We start from the raw sequence: 20,840 nt of genomic DNA on the forward strand, positions 1-20,840 counted from the left end.
CGCGAGGCCGCTAATTTACTGCGCAAGCGCTCTAAGGCAGCCTCCGATCCGGCGAGCGCAGGCGCACTTACTGCAGACCAGCGCCTCACCGCCTCCCTGAACCCGCCGCAGTGCGCAAGCGCGCAACATCTCCGTTTCCCTCCCCTCAGCCCTTCACCCCCCCCCCCTTTTCCCCTTCAAGAAGCCGGCTCCGGGGCACGCTCACCCCTGTGAGGAGGCCGGACACGGGAGGTGCTCTCTCCATTCCCAGAAGATCATGTACCAGCCCAGCCGGGGGGCGGCCCGGCGCCTCGGCCCCTGCCTCCGTGCCTACCAGGCTCGTCCCCAGGTAAGAGCAGAGGGGAAGCGGGAGGGGAGGAGAGGGGGCGGGGAGAGACCCTCCCCAGAGTCGGCGTGTGGGGCGGAGCGCGCGCCCCGTGTGGCGCAGGCGCAGTGACGTCCCGCCGCTCCTTCCCACCTGTGCGGGGCGGCGCGTTTAGGGGTTAGGGGTCGTGGGGATCCGAGGGCGGCGCCGCCAGCCCTGTAGAGCACGGGACGTCGGTCTCCCGGGCCTGCGGGGGCAGGCGGGCTGGAAGCTGGGGCGGTGGGGCGCGTCCGCATTTCGCCCGCGTTTCCGCGGTTACCTGTGCCTGGAGGTGATTTGAAGGGCAGGGGGCGGAGAAGTTCGCGGCGCCTCCCGGGAGCCGACCAGACAGACCTGCGGGCCGCGCTGTGCAGCCCGCGCATCTTGCACCCGGATAGCGGTCCCGGCGGGAAGGCCGGCCCGGGTGGACCCTGTTCGGGCCCCTGTGCCCGGGCGGGCAAGATGGCCACGCCCCCGGCGGAGACGGCGCCTCCGGGACACCGTCGGGGACAGAGGTACCCGCGCGGCCCGCCCGCTCTCCCGATAATGAGACCCCTCGGGGGGGTTCGTTGGAAACGCGGGACTCGGGTCAGGCCTGACTTCGGGTGACCTCTCCCTCATCGCAGTTTCGACATCAGTAAACCAGGGGCATGAGGTCCAGCCTTTAACAGTCTCCTGGGCCTTTTCGTGTCATTAGAGGAGCCCGAATGATGAGCTTACTGCTTAACAGGTCGCAAAGTTTTATTTACAATTATTATCTCATATAGTCCTCATAATAACTCAGTGTGGTTTCATCGTCCTCGTTTATAGGAGGACATTCCCTCAGGCTGAGGAAATGAGATAGTGCCTAAGGTTACATGATAGAATTGGAACTCAAAAGTCTCCTAGTTCCAGTTGGATGTTAACTTTTCTCTATATAACCTCTGCTTCACACACTCCTGGAGTTGTGTTAGAGGCCACAGTACAAGAAGACCTGTAACTTATTCATTCATTTGTTCATTCTTCAAATATGCACTCTTATGATTCTTGCTGTAAGAGAGGCAGACCTGCCCCCAAACGGGTTTGGAATCTTAAACGAATCTAAAAGTACTTGCTAATGTTTGGGAGAGGTATGTGTACTTTTGTCACAGGAAAGTGTTTCCTCCTGTTTTAAGTAGAGATGGAGATGAATTTTCCCTCAATAGTTCCATCTCTCCTGTCAGAAGGAGCAGGTGGCTTGTTAATGGGCAGTTTGGATGGCAGGGCATTAGGCAGCTGGATTCTTATCTTTTTCCCTTTTGTTCTTCCTCCTTAGGACCACCTTTCTCCACGGGCCCTACCATTCCCACCTCTTTGGCCTCACTCCGTGACAACCACTTCTCCATCTTTGCCTCTTTTCTGGTCTCCCCCACCCCCAAGCCCTCCCACCCGGCTGCTTCCCCGAGCTCCCCCACTACCTCTCCCTCAGGTCCAAGCCCTCACCTCACCATGGGTGGTTCTCCCCCCAGGAAAGGGGGAGGAGGGACCAGGACCTGAGTTACACAGCGGCTGCCTGGATGGGCTTAGGAGCCTATTTGAGGGACCTCCCTGCCCCTGTCCTGGGGCTTTGATACCTTTCCAAGCCTCTGGGACTGCCCACTCTTCCCCGGCCACTCCATCAGGAGATCCGAGTATGGAGGAGCACCTGGCTGTCATGTACGAGAGACTGAGACAAGAGGTAAGTCAGTTCAGACGTGGCCTTTGTCCGAAATGGGAAGGGATGTAGGTAATTTTTAAAAATAGGGAGTCAGTCAACTGGATTCTTTCTGGGAACCACAAGACGGGCATATAAATATGTTATAAACATTTCCCAAGGAAAAGATGCTCCTCAGTTTGGATTAGGGAAGTTAAACATGGGATGAGATGACCTTTCACTCATGAATAAAGAGACACTAAATATAGAAAACTGAGAAATAGGATCATCTTTTCTTTCCTCCTGGTCTGATGCCTTCTTCCACCTAGCTTCCCAGTCTCTTCCTTCACTCCCACGACTACACTCTCTACTCATCGGATGTGGAATTCATCAATGAGATCCTGAACATGCGTACCAAGTGAGAATCCACGAATGGGTAGGGCCTTGGGGAGGAAAAGGACCCAATGCTATTTTCACTTATTAGAGAATGTCCTAGGCTGCTTCTCACTGCTGCTCCCCATCCCACTGTCAGATACCAGTTTGGTTTTCTGATTCTGCCATCATGAGATTTCTTTCCCATTCCTTCCTCCCAGAGGCCGGACATGGTACATTCTGTCACTGACCCTCTGCCGCTTCCTGGCCTGGAACTATTTTGCACAGCTTCGGCTGGAGGTTCTACAGCTGACCCGCCACCCTGAGAATTGGACCCTGCAAGCCCGCTGGCGGCTTGTGGGGCTGCCCATCCACCTACTCTTTCTGCGTTTCTATAAGCGTGACAAGGAAGAGCTTTACCGGTAAGAGAAGTGAGAAAAGAAACGCACTACAATTTCCTAATCTTACCCTTTTGGGAATCTATGGTCTAGTCTTCTAGACAATCCTGGATCTACCCTGACTTGACTGCAGGCTCCTTGAGGGCAGGATCTTGTTTTTGTCTACTTTAATCTAACAAAAAATAGAGACTCTGAATATATTAGGAAGCTTCTGAACTCAGCTTCTTCATGTACATTACCTGGCACATAGTAGGTACTCAAATACTTATTGAACAGATGAAAATTCCCATCTCATAAGTGGTGCCTCACAACCTTAGGTAAAGTACCTGGTAAATTTCTGGCACAGAGTAGAATCCCAAGAAATTCTTAGGCTCAGCCCAAACCAGTGGTTCCCAAACTTTGCTGCACAGTGGAATCATTCAGGAATCTTTTTAAAATATCGGTGCCAGACATTCTGATTTAATTGGGCCAGGGAACAACCTCAGGATTTTTAAAAGATCCCCAGGTGATATAATATGTAGTAAAGTTTAGGAACTACTAGTTTAAACAAATGCTTGAATTAAACTTTGGGACCAGTCCCCTTCTCCCTCAGTGAGCCTTTCTCCCTTCACCAGGACCTATGATGCCTATTCCACCTTCTACCTGAATTCCAACGGCCTCATTTGTCGCCATCGCCTAGACAAAGTGAGTCCTAGGGCTGTGTAGGGGTGGGGTGATGGGGTAGAACATCCCACCAGCTGGCATTAACCTTTCTCCTGCAGCTGATGCCTTCACACTCACCCCCAACGCCCGTGAAGAAGCTGCTAGTGGGAGCCCTGGTGGCTCTGGGGCTGTCGGAGCCAGAACCCAACTTACACCTGTGTTCCAAGGGCTGATCAGGAACTGGGGCAGAGGCAGCACGGAAGACTTGCTACGCACAAGAGGAGGAGGTGGAGGTGGCCAAAGACCTCAGGAGCCAGCTTCCTCCTCTCTTCTCTCTTCTCCTTTACTTTCCATCTCATGCTGTGTAAAGCTGCTGTGTAACTTAACTTGTAAATAATAAAATCTAAGTGAATATATGAGATCGAATTTCCATGTCACCTTCTCTGAATCTCTAAGGTTCCCCATAGCTTTACTCTAAAAATATTTTTATTAATAGATATTAAATAATGTACAGAAGGAAAAGGAGCTGGTGTTAACGTTCTATTTGTTCTGTTATGTTCTCTGCTCTTTACCCTAGCTCTTCCCGTGTCTTGCCTACTTTTCTGGGCATTTTCTTAGCATGGGGATCTTCTAGCTCCTTGGCCTTGTAATAGTGGGGAGCCACCTCCAGAAGCCAACTGCTCTCAATCTCCAATACCTGGAAGGGACGAGAAAAAATCAGCAGGGCTCCCTTCTGTCCAACCTAGTTTCTGATGTGTGCGTGTGATTTAAAAGAAGGTTCTCTTCTTTCCCCTTTGGCTGCAGGGCTAGGTGAAAGGGTAGCTGGCTCTAATACTCTGGATCCCAGGGGCAGACACACATCTCTACATGTTATTCAAGAGCACAAGTAAGCTAACCCTAAACAAAAGCCTGAACATAAAGACTGAAATACACTCAGGATGGAGCTCATATCTGCTTTGTTCATTATCACCCCGGCACCTGAAACACTGAGAATGGGCATTCAAACACTTAGTGAGTGAATAAACAGTTCTCAGATCTTAGCAGATGCTGAGACAGCTGTTAGGATGCATTTCTACCTTATCCTACCTTAAACCAAGGTGCTTTCCTATTTCTCTGCCCGTCCCAGCAACGTGAACCTGGGTTTTTAGCTTGCCAGGATACCGTCTCCCACACAATCCACCTGCCTGGGCAGGGCAAGGTCCCCTCACCTGTCTCATGAACTCTTTGGTGGTCAAGACAAGTTCGTGGTAGAGCAACCAGCGTGGCTGTTCCTCAAAGAGGGAAGAGTTGGGATGAATGAACACCGTCTGCTGCTGTTTCACTGTGCGGTAGCCGCTGCGAGTCAACCGTGCTGTGTGGTAAAAGTAACCAGCAGTGATGGCCTGTGGAGCAGGCGGGAAAGGAAGTCAGTGGGAAAGGCAAGGACCCTCAGCACTCACTGCCTTTTTAGTTCAGGCTTTGGGAGAACTAGAAAGGTAAGGGCCTTTCAGTGGTCCGGAAAGCAAGCACAGGGAGAGCACACCTTCCACGGGGGAAGGGGCAACGTTCTCAGGCCCCTGGCCCCAGAGGAGAAGCTTGCTCCTCGGGAGACACTGGGTGGACAGCAGCAGACTAGAAACGCTGACCTTTCGGACACGGATATAGTCCCCCTGGCAGGAACTGAGACCGACTTCCACGCGTTCCAGGAGCCCCTCCAGCTGTTCCCGCACATCCCGGGCTCGGCGCATCGATCTGAACTGTACAAAGTTCTCATAGCACCACTGGGAAGAGTAACCACTCTCAGCCCACTGTGAAAAGGGTTGAAAAAGAGGGGAGGAAGAGGGGCTGTTAAGTATACAGCGGAACCAGAGTCCCCCACGTCCCCCTCACTCCCACTCACCCAAGCCCAGTGACCTGTGTATAAACGTTCAGCAGAACCAGGTGGTCCCCCCCAGGGAGGAAGAAGTTGACACGAGCATTGTCGGCATGGACGACCTTGTCCTTGGGTCGGTAGAAGATGGAGTTGTTGACAGAGAGCATGGCAGCCACTGTCAGGATCTCCTCCGAACAGCTGTACCTGGGGCAGGAAGGGAAAGGCATGGGAGTTCAAAGCAAGACACAGCAACAGGAACAGGAACAGGTGCAGTGAGGAGGAAAGTGATCACTGTGTGGTGGATGTCCTCACGTGGGGACAGCAAGTTGGGCTAACGGCTACAAATCAGAGAGTAGATTGATGGTGGCAGGGGCAACGGTATGGGGGTGAAGGAGGTGAGGGTCAGGTTATAGATAAAACGGTTAACAGGAAAGAGATCCAGGGAGGCAGGGGCAGGAAGGCACCGGGGCCCTCTGAGGTTCTGCAGCACGAAGGTGCACATTATAGCAATCCCTTTAAGTTCACGTAATGACATTTAACCTCAACCATAGCAGAGAAAGGGCATTTAAAGGTGGTCCCTCCACAGCTGTTTCTAAATGCTCTAGTCTGAAACCTTAGGAATGAGTAAGTCCCCAAACCAGCCCTCACTCAGCACTCCTCACAATGGAAAATCTTCCACTTTCATTCATGCCCCCAAATTTTCTACACGCTTGTCAATTTCACCCATCTGATAATCATAACCAAAGACAGGACAGTGTCTTACTGATCCCTGTGGGCCTCAAAAGGGGCAATAAAAGTTATCTAATAACTTGTTATTTGTTAAAGAATAATGTGGTGGACAGAAAAAGCAAGATCGCAAAGATGGCTCCAGAGACAGAAAGAGGCAGGGCCAGTGTGTGTGCTGGGGGCCCGGCCGAGTCAGGGGCTTACTTCTCAGAGGCCAGGATCATTTTAGACAGCATGGGGTCCACCGGCAGCTCTGCCATCTTTCGACCAGACTAAGGAGAGGAAAGAGAGAGTTGAGGCCACTCCTCCCTCAGGTGTCCCTCCAACTCTCGAGGGGTCACCCCAGCCTTCCTCCTGCCCCAGCCTGCCGCCCTCCCACCTCACCGTGGTGAGCTCCCCAAGGTGGTTGAGGGCCCCCAGCGCGTACAGCTGCTCCAAAGCCAGCAGCAGGGTCTCATATGGCGGAGGGTCCAGGAAATCAAAGTGCATTAGGTCGTGGATCCCTGGAGAAAGATGTGAGGGGTAGACCAGAGTCCCTTCACAAGGACAAGCTAGCCCCACCCCTTCTGTCTCAGGAGGACTGGGGGACCCCAGTCACCTAAACTCTTGAGCAGCAACACGACGTTGCCCAGGCTGGTCCTCTGAATCTCGGGCACTGTGGTTTCTTCCAGCTCGTGCTGATAGGCCCAGGCGGTATACAGGCGGAAGCACTTCCCTGCAGCCACCCGACCCGCCCGACCAGCTCGCTGACTGGCTGAGGCCTGGAAAGAAAGGACAGTTTGTCAGGCCCACGGACCATCTGGTGACGGAAAAGAGAAAGGGCAGTATTTCTGCAAGAAATCTGGGAGGGTGTGGACCGCTAATCCCCCTTGCTCTAAGCAGCCTCCACCGCTTCTGAGCTGGCCTGTTCTCCCCCTCGCCCCGTGGAGACCCTGCTCAAGCCCAGGCCAACCTTGCTGCAGGGTGTGACGGTGAGCGATTCCATGCCCGTGCGCGGGTTGTAGCTCTTCTGCTTACAGAACCCCGGGTCCAGCACGTAAATGATGCCCTCGATGGTGAGCGAGGTCTCGGCGATGTTCGTTGCCACAACTACCTGAATGAGAGGATGTGGGATCGCCGGTAAATCCCACCCACCTAGTTACCCAGAGGAAGTAATTCTGGAATACGTGGAGTAGATGAACAGGTGCAAAGGAGCAGGAGCTGAGGAGATTTGTGGCCAAGGTCGGGAGAGGGGGACAGGCCAGTAGAAGAGGGGAGATGTGGGGATTAGCAGGGCATAAGGCAGAAAGGACAAGAAAGGAAATGAAGGGGGTTCAGGGGTTTTTTCAGAGGTGGGAGCTGGGGGTGTCAGGTTCCGGCCCCATCTTCCCCACTGTCACTTTTTTTTTTTTTAATTTGTTTTTTAGTTTTTGGCCGCACCGCACGGCATGTGGGATCTTAGTTCCCCCATCCAGGGATCAAACCCGCGACCCCTGCAGTGGAAGCGTGGAGTCCTAACCACTGGACCTCGAGGGAAGCCCCACTGTCACTTTCATATTCACCTTTACACGTTACTCCCTAAAACAGCCCCCTGATGAGTCTCCCTGCTCTACTCCTAGCCCTGGTTACACGGCATCCAGAATGGTCCTTTTAAAATGTGAGCCTGTCACATCACTCCCCGCCATCCATCAGTGGCCTCCCACCCTACCTGAGAATCACATCCAAACCCCTTCAGGCCCTGAGTCCTCCAGGCCCTGGCTACTTTTCTGATCTCATCTCCTAGCACCAGGGCTCCTCGCTCCATCCCTGCCCACTGCTGAGCTCGCCTCACGCCCATCCTCACGCCCGCCCTCCGCGTGCGCTATTCCCTCTACTTGGCGCGCTCTTCTCCCAGATGTCAGCCTGGCTCCTTCCCTGGCCTGGGTGAGGCCCCAGCTTCACTCTCACCTTATCAGAGAGGGAGAGGCCTTCCCTACACCCTAAGGAAAATCCCTTCCTGCCATTCCTCTCCTGACACCCCGGAGTCAGCCTCCGTCTTCCCATGCCGCACTGTACCTCTTCAGAGCATTTGCCACAAATTGATATTAGGTATTTATGTGTTCATTGTCTCCTAACTTATATTAGACTAAACTCCATGAGGCTAGCGACTTGTTTTGTTCATTGCTGTACCCTCATCCCCTAGAACAGTACCTGGAACATGGGAGGAACTCTTTAAATATTTGTTGAATGAAAAGTTACATCTTTGCTCAAAATCCTTTGATGGCCACTAACTGGTCTAAAGTCCACACTCTTTCTCCTGCCATCAAAGGCCCTCTTTAATCACCATTCAAAGTTGTTTTTAGCCTGTCTCCCACTACTTCACCATGTGAGCCTTCCCCTAAGCCTGCTGGAGTGCTCTGACTTCAGACACCCCTTAAGCCTTCCTCTGATATTCCGCCATCATCTTCCCTAAAGGTCCTCCAGACCCAATCCCGCCTCCTGGCACCCCAAGGGCCTCCCTTCTCCTCTGCACCTCCACCATGCTCACTTTCTGGATCACACATTTGGCTATCTCGCCATTCCCGCTGTCATCACCCTCTCTCTCCAGCTCCAGAGGCAAGGAACTGCCACCCCGCCTCGCAGCTGCAGCAGTGCCCAGGACACACCCTGCACAGGGCAGGCACACACTTTCCTCTTCACTACTAGTTGCGTGAACCACACGGGTGAGGAATGTGGGTTTCTCCAACTGACCTTCCGTGCCCCAGGGGGTGTGGGCTGGAAGATCCGCGCCTGCATATCGGAAGGCAGGTTGGCATAAATGGGCAGCACCAGGAGCTCCCGGATTTTGGAGCCCAGGCGGCGGCAGCGATCCTGGAGCATCTCACAGGCAGCCTCAATCTCCTCCTGGATTGGGTGGGGAGAGCTGTGTGGGACCCAGAGTCACGAGAGGCTGACCTGCCAGCCCCGTCTTCCCCTGGGATACACACATCACACCCCCTCCCCCACATCACGCACCTGTCCTGTCAGGAACACCAGGATATCCCCAGGGGGCTGGGTCACATGAATCTGCAGCACAGACACCACACAGGCCTCCAGGTAGTCTGCCTCTGGAGCCTGTGGGGGGAGGAGGCAGGCTCACAGGAAGGCCACCTGCTCAGGCAAATCTCTTCCTCTCCTCCCAGCTCGACATACACTTTATCCCAGTTTCCCTTTGGACTCTCCATCCCTTCCTCCCCTCCTTGGGACAATCTCCTTCAAAGGCTCCACTGCCTTTACTCTTAAGCCCAACCTCCCTGAGGGGGCACCTTGGTATAGAAGATGTCAACTGGAAACCTGCGTCCAGGGATCCGGAAGACGGGGGCGTCATCAAAGAAGGTGGAAAAGCGGGCAGTGTCCAGTGTGGCTGAAGCCACCAGGACCTTGAGCTCAGGTCGGAATCGAGCAACATCCTTGATCAACCCAAAGAGAATGTCTGTGTGCAGGGTCCGTTCGTGGGCCTCATCCACCATCACCACGCTGAGGAAGGAACGGGGGCACCAGTGAGCAAGGGGAGGTGGGTAATGCAGGAGGGGACACTGGGGTCGCCGGATGAGAGGACAGGCCCCTATCCTGGCTAGGAAGGAACAGACAGACCTGAAGCACCATGATGTGAACAGCCCCGAAGCTCCCGGGGTCCTCTGGGGCACCTGCCGTGCATCCCTGATTGACCCTGATGCCTCTTTCTGGAGAGAGGGGCCGGGTGAGCCCTCCCACCCCAACCTGAGAGGACTCTGCAGGCTTCTTGGTCTCCTCGTAACTTAGCTACAAGTGTGTCACCTTCTTTCTCCTTGCTCTAGTCTTTGGATTTCCTGCCAAGCCCGCAGGAGCTCATCCCCCACATCAACCCTTTGTGCCTAACTGTGACCATGATGGTGAAGTCCTCAGCCATTTCACAAAGCAGGCTGGCGTGATGGGAAAACCCCACAGCCTGAACACTCTCGCATTAGCTGGCCTTCCATGGGTTCTCAGAGGTTTTTCCTCTGAGGAAAGGACCAAATCGTATCTGTCCCATTGCTCCACTGTAACCTTCTAGGACCGGAAATCCACAGTCTCCTAAGAGCTGAAAAGGCAAGTACTGCTCAGCTGGCCTGGCTCCACCCTCATCCCATCCATGAATCACTTCTCCCCCACAAGACATGCTCATCCAACCCCTGCTTGGCCAATGCCGGCACTGAGAACTCATTATTCACGGATCAAGCCACTCCAAGACGTGGGCCAGAGGCTTAAGAGTCAGGGCGCAAGCACTCTGACAGCCCCCGCAATCTCTGCCACACTATGGCTTGTCAGTATTGATCTGAAATCCGCCTCCCTGTAACCTCCCCCATGGCTCCTAGCTGTGCTCTCTGGGGTCACATAAAACAAGTCTGGTCCCTTTCTCATGTAATAATAGCCCTTCACACATTTAGAGGGAACCAGGATGTCTGAGTTTTCCCCTCCAAGCTGAACATTCTAAGTTTTTGCAAGTGGTCTTCACGTGGCTTCTCAACAGCACCATTCTACCATCCTGGTTGTTTTCTGAACTCTGGGAACAATTGGGGAGACACAGAAAGGCTTTCTCTGTAGCCTCTTCTACCCTCCGGGCCCATCTCAGTTCTAAGACTGTTCGAACCATAAAGATTCAAAAACTGGTGGACAGGACTTCCCTGGTAGCGCAGTGGTTAAGAATCCGCCTGCCAAGGCAGGGGACACAGGTTCAGACCCTGGTCCAGGGAGATCCCACATGCCGTGGAGCAACTAAGCCCATGCGCCACAACTACTGAGCCTGCGCTCTATAGAGTGCAGGAGCCACAACTACTGAGCCCACGTGCTACAACTACTGAAGCCCGTGCACCTAGAGCCCGTGCTCCACAACAAGAGAAGCCACCGCAATGAGAAGCCCGCGCACCGCAACGAAGAGTAGCCCCTGCTCGCCACAGCTAGAGAAAGCCCGTGCGCAGCAACGAAGACCCAACACAGCCAAAAATAGATAAATAAATAATTTAAGAAAAAAGAGGGGCTTCCCTGGTGGCGCAGTGGTTGAGAGTCTGCCTGCCGATGCAGGGGATGCGGGTTCGTGCCCCGGTCCGGGAAGATCCCACATGCCGCAGAGCGGCTGGGCCCGTGAGCCATGGCCGCTGAGCCTGCGCGTCTGGAGCCTGTGCTCCGCAACGGGAGAGGCCACAGCAGTGAGAGGCCCGCGTACCGCAAAAAATATATATATATATAAAGAAAGAAAGAAAAAAGAACTGGTGGATAAATCAGAAGAGAAGACAATGTCCAAAATGGCCAGGTGGGAAGATAGGAGGGAAAAGCCAAAGATTAAAGGAGATAAAGGAAGGTACTGAAGAACAGGAGGGCAGCAGACCGGAGGGAGGTGAAGGCGGGCAGCACCCCCTCTCGTGGGAGCTGGGGGGCCTGTGCATACCTGTAACTCGCAAGGTCAGGCTCAGAGAGGAACTCCCGGAGAAGCATCCCATCCGTCATGTAGCGCAGGACAGTTCGCTCTGATGTGCAGTCCTCAAAGCGGATGCTGTAGCCGACCTGTCATGTGGGCCATTAGTGATCGACAGTTGGGCTGTTGCCCCCAGAAGGGAGGGCAAAGGGACAAGGGTGAGCACCTGGACCAGTGGGGGTTGAGGGGACCTGCAGGCAGCGGGGGCTGAGTCCCAGACCCTAGGGGCTCCCCTCGTCCCTCAGTCCTCACAGATCTCACCTCATTCCCAAGCTTCACACCCATCTCCCGGGCCACTCGGGCAGCCACACTCATGGCTGCCACTCTCCGGGGCTGGGTGCAGGCAATCTTCACACCTTTCTTTGTGTAACCCTGCATGACAAGAAGAAAGAGGAGGTTTTCACTTTGACAAATATGCAGCTGGGGCCCAGCAATTCAGAGAAGTTGGAAATGCAGGGCAGGAGGAACAGAGAAACAGACAGAGCAGGAAACCAGACAAGAAGGGCAAACGGATAGGATGGCAGACCCAGGGCCCACAAAGGGTCCTCACCCAGCCCTAGGCAGTCCCAGCCCTTTGGGTCATCAAGTTCGGGGCTTTGTGAGATTCAAGCTGGAAAAGGACTGACCGGCTGGGCAGACCCAAAAGCAAGGGGAACAAGGGAAGGTAAAAAAGCAGGAAAAGTCTTTTCACTCCTCATTCCTTGGCCCTGCAGAGGAGCAGAGGCCGGGCTGGTGGAGCGGGGTCCATGTTCACACCCACACGCCACCATCTAACCGTCTATACCTCCTTCCAACGCTAACCTACAGAACACCTATCAGGCATGGACACCGTGGCAGGAAGTGAGAACAGAAGCATGAAAAGGGTGTGGTCCTTATTCTCGAGAACCTCACCACTTAGCAGAAAAGACTAAAGGACTGAAATACAGAAGGAAAGTGACTACTCAAAATCCCACGTAAAAGAGCTGACAGGACTGTGCTGGTCAGCGCCAGCGGAGGCTGAGGCTGCCATACCTCCTCAAAGAGGTACTGTGGGATTTGGGTGGTCTTGCCCGAGCCTGTCTCGCCTTCGATGATGAGGACCTGATGACTAGCAATGGCGGCCAGCAGCTCCTCGCGGAACGGGAACACCGGGAGGCTGCGGCGGACGACCTGGATGGACTCCTTCTGCTGGGCCTGGGTTGGAACGGGTGGGGCTGACGGCTCCTGAGAAGGAGGAGAAGGGCTGTGAGTTTCAGGGCCGGCTCCCACGCTCCTCGGGACATCCCAGCGCCCACCCCTTCACCTCGTCACCCTGGAGCTGAGTGGCCCGGACGAACTCGATGGTCTCCTCTTCCTCCAGCACCAGCTGATACTTGGGCTCCTGGGAGGCAGCATCTCGGGCCCCAAACTTCAGGGACGCTGCCCCGAGCCGGGCCTCCTCCCAGCGCCGCTGCTCCTCCCCAGGGGCACCGGACTCCTCCTCCACTAGATCCACCGCTCGTGCTGGCTAAAGAGAGAGGGGCACGTGGAGACAGAGCTGCCCTCTCTGCCCAGCACCCCCTTCCCAGCCGCTACCCCCGCCCCCGGAGAAAGGCAAGACAAGGAAGGGGCCAGCCAAGCCACCGCCCAAGCCCTGGAAGCCTTCCCTCCCATCTGCTCGGGGACCGGGGCTGAAGCGGTGACCCCCTCGCCTCACCTGTCCTCGCGTCTCCTCGGGCATGTGGTAGCGATTGGTGGCCTCCAGCTTCTCCTGCTCCCCAGCCGCCCGGTACTCCCGGGCCAGATCCCGCACTCGCCGCTTGTATCTGAGCTCACGCCGCTCATGTTGGCTCAGCTCCACATCCCCAAAGAGGAACTCCTCGTCCACCAGCTCGGCCTCCAGGTCCTCAAGCTTCTCGCGCTCCCGCTTGGCCAGGTATTCTCGGCGGGATTTCTTCCGCAGCTCAGGGACCTGGGTCAGCCCAGGGCAGTCAGAGCCTCTTCTCGCTGGAAGAGTGACCCTTTTCCTCACATACCCCTAAGAGTGACAACCTCCGACAGGCCGGCAAGAGAACCTAAAGATGTGTCCTCTACCTTCCTTCCCTCTGCACTGGACAACGCGACTGACGACATGCCCAACGCTGGGCCGACACGCTGCCTTCCAGCAGGAGGACCCAGCTGGACGTCCTTCCAGGCAGCCTGACCATCTTTGCCAATATAAATTCACTAGAGCTAAGGTGATTATGTGCATATTTTATATTGTACTCTTGCTGTTTTATTCAACTTAGTGGAAAGGGGAAAAACATAACAGCTGATACCAGCACTTGGAAGCACAGGTCTCAAACTGAAAACAACTGAGACAGTTGGAAACCCTGGGTGAGCCAAAAATAGGTATTCTTCCTCCCCAGTGATATGCTCCCCGGTCTTGAACCAAATGACTGCAGTTTGAGGAAAAGGGAAAAATAAATTACACACAAAAAGGTTGGAAGCATCAGAGAGTGGTTCTGTGAGGCAAAATGTAATGAGGGATGTTTAGCTCGGGGACTAACTTCTCCCCCTCAGACAATGGGTCATTTGGCTTCTACGTGTTTCCTTTCAATACAGGCTTTTCAGGACACACTGTGGATGACAGAAGACTGGCCACATGCTGAAGGCCTTTCTGAACCCTAACCCTAAGCCCTCCCACTGTGGCAACACAATCTTCCCTGTGTTCACAACAAGCTCCTCTACTGCAGTGACAAAACCCCACTGCTGCCCTCCCCTTGGGGGCCCTGATTTGATTTAATTGCTTGGTTTTTCTTGTTTGTTCTATCACGTCTTAAAATGGAGTTTATGCTCATGACCTGACCTGAGTACCACAATCAAATACTCCTTCGGCCTGATGGGTGAGGCAGATGGATGTCTTTTTAAAATATGGGCAAGAAATCAGGGCAATCTGAGCATCGAAAAGAATAATGATATGCAATTATAAAATACTGAGAAATAAAAATTCATGAGTCCAACATGACATGTGTACAAACAACAGGAAAAAAACTTCTGTCACCGGTGAGGTGACTATTACAGCAGACTCTTTACTCTGAAAATTAGTAATTAAAAGGAAACAATTAAGCATTTGCCCTCACTTTGAGGAAGGCACTGTAGCCCATTCCTTGTTGTTGAGGAAAAGTTCTTCTTTATATAAAAAGGCTAGCTGATAAATGTAGAAGGAATGTCAGGATCCAAAAATCACCACTTTGCAATCCCCCATGACATAAGTGATTCAGGAAAGGATTAGCAGTGGTTGCTAAACCATTAGCTGAGAGGCTGCTGGCAGGAAGGATACCAGCACTAACGCGCACACAGCTGGACAGTGTGTCCCCCTGATATGATGGGCACGTCACCACCCAAGAGGTGTTGCTGCCACAGCTGTTTAATCTGAGTCTAAGCAAGCTGTGGACCCAATTTCCACTTTAAAGAAAGCACTGGGACAGAACTTAATACCACAAGATAAGGATCAGATAAATCCAGAATGTAGGACACGGTACAAGATGAGACAGAAAGAAAGAGAGAGAAGGGGGAAGTGAAACAAACTGAAGAAACCTAACAACCAAATGCAATGCGTGAACCCTGACTGGATTCCAGTTTGCAAAAAGCAGTTATTAAAGACATTTTGGGGTAACTGGGGAAATCTTACTGTAGGCAGGTTCTTAGTTGATATATGAGAAACATCTGCCTGGGTGTGACAAAGGCACTGTGGTTTTAGAGAAATATCATACCAGGTACATGCTGATGGGACAAAATGCCATGATGTCTAAAACTTTTAAATGGTTCAAAAAGAGAGGAAAAGAAAAAAGCCGCCATTTACATAGGCATTGCAGGGACTTCTCTGGTGGCGCAAGGGTAAGAATCCGCCTGCCAATGCAGGGAACACAGGTTCGAGCCCTGGTCTGGGAAGATCCCACATACCACGGAGCAACTAAGCCCATGCGCCACATCTACTGAGCCTGCGCTCTAGAGCCCACACGCCACAACTACTGAAGCCTGTATGCCTACAGCCCGTGATCCGCAACAAGAGAAGCCACCGCAATGAGAAGGCCGCGCACCATAATGAAGAATAGCCCCCCATCGCTGCAACTAGAGAAAGCCCACGCGCAGCAACAAAGACCCAACTCAGCCAAAATATAAATAAATAAATAAATTTTTTAAAAAATTGCCTTATACTATTCTTTCAATTTTTCTATTTGTTTGAAAATTTTCATAATTGAAAAAGAAAAGAATAATTCAGGAAAGTAAAAACACTACACCAGCATTGAGAGATGTCTCAGAAGTCTGACCACAGTCACTTTGTGGGGTGTGAGCTGAGATGGATATGTCAGGAGAGAGCTGATGGCCACTAGGCCATTTTCAGGACACCAAGAGCCTCAGAATTCTTTGGGGAAATCTAAGTGTGACTTAATGGGAAGACCAGGCCTTTGGAAAACTGCAACCCTACCTAGGCTAACCCCGTAACAAGTCCAGTTCATGAATTACAAGGGCTCTGTCCCCGTGCAGTGAGAAGACCAAATCAGGAAACCAGTGGGAGATCACAAGGCCCCGTGGGGCACGGAGGGATCAGGTGGTAAGAAGGTATGTGGAGATGCTGTACCCAAGCTCAGGGGTCAGCACGCCCGTGGGCAGCAGGACTCTGCTCTGCCCCTGTCCTGCAGCCGCCCCTTGAACACCCAGCTGCCTTTGGAGTACATCTCTTTAACTCTCAGGAACAGGGAAAGCTCACACTCTCCTCACTAACACACAGTGTGATCTGATCCTAGGAGTCAAAGAGGGTTTCTGGGCCGTTTTCTTCCCTCTACAACTTAATCCATCCTCAGCAGGCTCCTGTCAACCAAGCCCCCTCCTCCAGAGACCCAACACCCCACCAGCAGCTCCACTGCACTTCCTGTGCACACTTTCTCCCTATCCTTAACCACACTCCTTCAGTAAGTCTTTCCTTTTGTCTTCCTGGGCACTGGGACTCACCATGGCTTTCCGGTCTTCCTCAGCCATCTTGAGGCGCTTCTGAGCCTCTTCATAAGCCTAGGAGAAGAAGGCAAGAGTGGCCAAAAGTCCCCACACCCACAGCCATTGCCCTTCTAGAATCACAGGTATCATCCTGATGTTCCCTAGCAAAAAAAATGTTCCCCGGCACAAAGAAATGTTCCCCCTTCACTGAGGAATCTCTGGGGCTGCAGGTTCAGCAGAGAGCCACCTTAGCCCAAAGACCCAAAGACATTACCAGATCACTGGAGGCAGCCCCTTGTCTTCCCAGAGATCACTATCTGCAATCACACCCAACCTCACACTGGACCCAGGGATCTTCTGGGCACTGACGGGACGTGCTGCTCCTACACACCTTCTTGTCTGACCGCTCCAGGACGTTGCGAGTCCGGTCCTTGTCCCGCTGCCGAACCCGCTCGGCGAACGCATCGCGCTCCTCCAGGTCCTGAAGGCGCTCTCGCTCTGTCCGCTCCCACTCATCCTCTGACTCTGGCTTCTCCGTCTGCTGTTTACTCCCCCTGCAGCCCAGCCCAGAGCATTAACTAAGGGCATCCAGAGGCTTACTGTCCCATCATCCACCTGCCCCATCCTCTCTCACCCTACTTCTGACTTACTGTGTCTTCCTCTTTTCTTTCTCAGAAAACTCTTCCTCCTCTTCTTCTTCCTCTTCCTCCTGACGTTTCTTCCTGAGGTGTTTCCGTTTTTTCAGCTTCTTCCGGAGACTGCTCCCGGCCCTGCCCACAGTCTCCTCGCTGCTCTCCTCACTGTCCTCCAGCAACCTGTAGGATCGGTTCTTTTCCAGCAGGGCTCTGGCCTCTCGCTCTGCTGCCCGAGCTGGCTTTTCCACCACAGCCTTCCTTGGGACCTGTCAGAAGAGGAGAGGATAAGGGGGTGTGACCAACTCCTGATCCCTGCCCACCTACTCTGCCCTGTTCCTAATTTAAGGAGTAACTTGACCTTAAACCGGCCTTCATCCTCTCCCTTCCCCAAGGCTTCACACTATGTCCATCAGCCTGAATAGGGCCTCTCAGCTTCCAAACTTCTTTTCAGTCGTTCATTTAACAAACATTTATCGAAGCCTGTCCCATGCACCCACTGCTAGGTACTAGGGATACAGGGATAAATAAAGAGACAAAAACTCTTGCCCTCATGAAGTTTACATACTCATATCCAATTCTCAACTGCTCAGCCTCTGTTCTTCCCAATGACTAAGTCATTCCTACCCAAGGACTGGCCAGGATTGTTGTGCAGAGGCCTGTCACAGGCCTGGCACTGTACCAGACTCCAGGGATACACTGGTAAACAGATTAACATAAAGTTTCTACTCTCCCATCCCTTACATTCTAACCTCATTTCTCACCAAGCACCTTATGGGATATCCACACCAGGTTATCCACCATTCTCTGAACAAGCTCAACACTTTTAGTATTACTGGATACTTTCTAAGCTCTAATTCTGCAAGGTGCAGTTAGGTGGCAGGAATACAAAGACAAGAAATACAGTCTTGTCGGGCTTCCCTGGTGGCGCAGTGGTTAAGAACCCGCCTGCCAAGGTAGGGGACATGGGTTTGAGCCCTGGTCTGGGAAGATCCCACATGACGCAGAGCAACTAAGCCCCTGCACCAAAACTACTGAGTGGACGCTCTAGAGCCCACAAGCCACAACTACTGAGCCCACGTGCCACAACTATTGAAGCCTGCGAGCCTAGAGCCCATGCTCTGTAACGAGAAGCCACTGCAATGAGAATCCCACACACCGCAACGCAGAGTAGCCCCTGCTTTCCGCAACTAGAGAAGGCCCACGTGCAGCAACGAAGATCCAACGCAGCCAAAATAAAATAAATAAATCTATTTTAAAAATATTTCATTAAAAAAAGAAATACAGTCTTGTCTTCCAGGAGCTAACCTTTACACCTGTACTCTTCTCCCCTCTCTACGTGACAAATTCCAGGGAATCTTTGGGTCTGCTTTTCCCGATCCCAACTCCCACCCCTTCTGCCCTCCCACAGCACCGGCCTACACATCTATTCTATAGCCTCGCTATTCAAAGGATGGTCTGTGGACCACCAGCCATCACCTGTAAACTTGTTAGATTTGTTAGAAATGAAGAAACGAAGAATCCATTCCAGACCTACCGAATCGGAACCCGCATTTTAACAAAAGCCCTGGATGAATCCTGTACCTGTTAAAGTTTGAGAAACACTGCTCTATAGCGCTTAATCCAACACACTTAAACCATTCTCAATCTTCTCCACGGAAGTAGACGTCCAGCCCGTAGGCGATAACGGACAAAGAAGAAATGCTGGTGAACTGAGCTTATTTAATTCTCGGTTGGACAGTTAGCCCGACCTCACCAGGACAAATAACCTGGGGGCGCCGCCCCCGCTCCACCCCCTCTCCTGCCGCTCCCATGCCCGCCCCCCACCCCCACGCCGCACCTTGGTCCAGAGTCTCAAGGCGAAGTCCCGGGCCGGCCCACTGACGTCCAGGGTATCGGTGTCTCGCAAGCGCTGCACGAACTCCTCTGCCGAGGCGCAGCGCTGCGCAGTACCGATGAGGAACTGGGCCACATGCCGCTCGCTCAGTCCCAGCACCGAGTGCAGCTCGTCTTGCACCCAGCGCTCCAGCCCCGCCGGCGTCGCCATGGCGACTCACGCTCCCTATTCCCGGCCCTGAGAGTGTCTCGAGCAGCCTCGCTGGCGGCCGGGCGGGTCACCCGGAGGCCTGAAGCCCCGGGCCGGAGCCTCTGTTCCACAAAGAAGCTGCCTTAGGACCTGGGGGTTCTGTTTCCAACAGCCCAAAGCAATCTCCCCGGACCTCGGAAGCCGGAAGTAGCTGCACTTTTTCCGGCCTAAGCACTACGGTGGCCGAGCGAAGTCAAATCTTGCAGAATTGTACTCGAAGCTTGGGATAAAACATTTTCATTTCCTCCCCCACCGAATCTCTCTTTCGCCCTCTGTTGGTCACTCCTGGGTGTTACACTCACTCATTTCATTCCACAAATGCTGAGAGCCTAATGTGTGCTAGGCAGTTTTAGTTCCGGGGATATACCAAAGAACAAATCAGAAACAAATCCCTCACAGAATTTACAGTGGCTTGAGGGGGGCGGAGACAAGATACATAAAAAATAAAACATGTGGGCTTCCCCGGTGGCGCAGTGGTTGAGAGTCCGCCTGCCGATGCAGGGGACACGGGGTCGTGCCCCGGTCCGGGAGGATCCCACGTGCCGCGGAGCGGCTGGGCCTGTGAGCCATGGCCGCTGAGCCTGCGCGTCCGGAGCCTGTGCTCCGCAACGGGAGAGGCCACAACAGTGAGAGGGCTGAGTACCGCAAAAATAAATAAATAAATAAATAGACATGTAAGTTCCATGGAGCCAAAAATAATGCAAGGTGTATGTGTGTGTGTGTGTGCGCGCGCGCGCGCGGCTGGTGGGGCAGTCTTTCAAATTAGAGGATCAGGTCCGTGCTTATTACAGATTAGGCCGTGCTGATTAGAAGTGATCTTTGCTAGGACTGGTACTTTCCGCAGAAGTGAATACAGGTTAGGCTTAAAAGAGGACTCCAGGCAGGAGAAGGGATGTGGAGAAAAAATAAAGGTGCCCGCTTTTCTTGGCGCTGTCTCTGGAAGTTATTTTAAAAGATCTGCAAACTAAGGAATGTGCAAACTATATTCAGCATTTTTTTTTATTTTTCTTTTTGTATTCAGCTTTTTTTTTTTTTGCTAACTGCTTGAGAAACTCACTGGTGACTGCTTAATTTTAAATAAGCAGAGTTTGTTGCTTGACTCTGCCGTCCTCTGTTTGATCCTGCTTCATACTTTTACAATTAATTGTATTTATCGACACTACGCTGGGAAAAGAAACATTTGTTATTCCAGTTAACAGCCACAGGTAGCTCCACATCATTGGCTTCTTTCTTTCTTTTTTAAAAATTTATTTATTTTTATTTTTGGCTGCGTTGGGTCTTCGTTGCTGCACGCAGGCTTACTGTGGTTGCGGTGAGCGGCAGTGCCGGCTTGTCATTGCAGTGGCTTCTCTTATTGCGGAGCACCGGCTCTAGGCGCACGAGCTCAGTAGTTGTGGCACATGGGCTCTAGACCGCAGGCTCAGTAGTGTAGTGCATGCCCTTAGTTGTTCGACAGCATGTGGGGTCTTCCTGGGCCAGGCCTCGAACCCGTGTCCCGTGCATTGGCAGGTGAATTCTTAACCACTGCACCACCAGGGAAGCCCTCATTAACTTATTGAATGCACTGCTTTCTATTTCTGAAATGGACTGTGGACACCCCTGGCACCTCAGAGCCTCTTGCTTCTGCTTTCCTGGGTCACAACTGATTAGGATCTTTACCTAATTAGCTACTCATGTAGTATCCTGTTTCCCTCCTACCCACATCCTCTCTGAAGTGGCTCATTCTTTTGACACCTTGCTTGTTCCCTTGCTGGTAAATTAAAGACCTTTGGCAT

At 52.8% G+C, this 20,840-nt stretch overlaps 2 protein-coding genes across 2 annotated transcripts; one reads left to right on the forward strand and one right to left on the reverse strand.

Annotated features, from left to right (window-relative positions):
- Window positions 1-115: 115 nt before the first annotated feature.
- On the forward strand, window positions 116-3,809 carry LOC309829140 (uncharacterized protein C6orf136 homolog). The gene is made up of 6 exons (XM_082664840.1): window positions 116-328; window positions 1,638-2,039; window positions 2,324-2,412; window positions 2,588-2,788; window positions 3,379-3,448; window positions 3,526-3,809. The coding sequence occupies exons 1-6, from the start codon at window positions 257-259 to the stop codon at window positions 3,637-3,639; spliced, it is 948 nt and encodes a 315-aa protein (XP_082520966.1). The 5' UTR covers window positions 116-256; the 3' UTR covers window positions 3,640-3,809.
- Window positions 3,810-3,936: 127 nt separating this feature from the next.
- On the reverse strand, window positions 3,937-19,205 carry DHX16 (DEAH-box helicase 16). The gene is made up of 20 exons (XM_082663749.1): window positions 18,820-19,205; window positions 16,998-17,248; window positions 16,739-16,901; window positions 16,366-16,422; window positions 13,088-13,342; window positions 12,695-12,898; window positions 12,424-12,615; window positions 11,674-11,784; window positions 11,386-11,501; window positions 9,248-9,458; window positions 8,958-9,056; window positions 8,694-8,846; window positions 6,937-7,077; window positions 6,583-6,745; window positions 6,369-6,487; window positions 6,189-6,256; window positions 5,300-5,462; window positions 5,032-5,193; window positions 4,615-4,788; window positions 3,937-4,103 (listed from the first exon to the last, which is right to left on the reverse strand). Exons 1-20 carry the CDS (start codon window positions 19,024-19,026, stop codon window positions 3,975-3,977), a joined length of 3,138 nt encoding a protein of 1,045 aa, XP_082519875.1. The 5' UTR covers window positions 19,027-19,205; the 3' UTR covers window positions 3,937-3,974.
- Window positions 19,206-20,840: the final 1,635 nt, after the last annotated feature.

Source organism: Grampus griseus (genome assembly GCF_964374135.1).
Source record: "Grampus griseus genome assembly, chromosome: 10".
In the NCBI taxonomy this organism is placed as follows: domain Eukaryota; kingdom Metazoa; phylum Chordata; class Mammalia; order Artiodactyla; family Delphinidae; genus Grampus; species Grampus griseus.

Bases quoted from the DNA above. Each gene is read 5' to 3' on its own strand.
- DHX16 (XM_082663749.1), bottom strand. From the start codon at position 19,026: ATGGCGACGCCGGCGGGGCTGGAGCGCTGGGTGCAAGACGAGCTGCAC. The intron at 12,616-12,694 runs GTGAAGGGGTGG...CCTCCTTCTCAG, and splicing joins CTCAGCTCCAGGGTGACGAG to GAGCCGTCAGCCCCACCCGT. The intron at 11,785-12,423 runs GTATGGCAGCCT...CTTGTCATGCAG, and splicing joins CACAGTACCTCTTTGAGGAG to GGTTACACAAAGAAAGGTGT.
- LOC309829140 (XM_082664840.1), top strand. From the start codon at position 257: ATGTACCAGCCCAGCCGGGGGGCGGCCCGGCGCCTCGGCCCCTGCCTC. The intron at 2,413-2,587 runs GTGAGAATCCAC...CCTTCCTCCCAG, and splicing joins ATCCTGAACATGCGTACCAA to AGGCCGGACATGGTACATTC. The intron at 2,789-3,378 runs GTAAGAGAAGTG...TCCCTTCACCAG, and splicing joins GACAAGGAAGAGCTTTACCG to GACCTATGATGCCTATTCCA.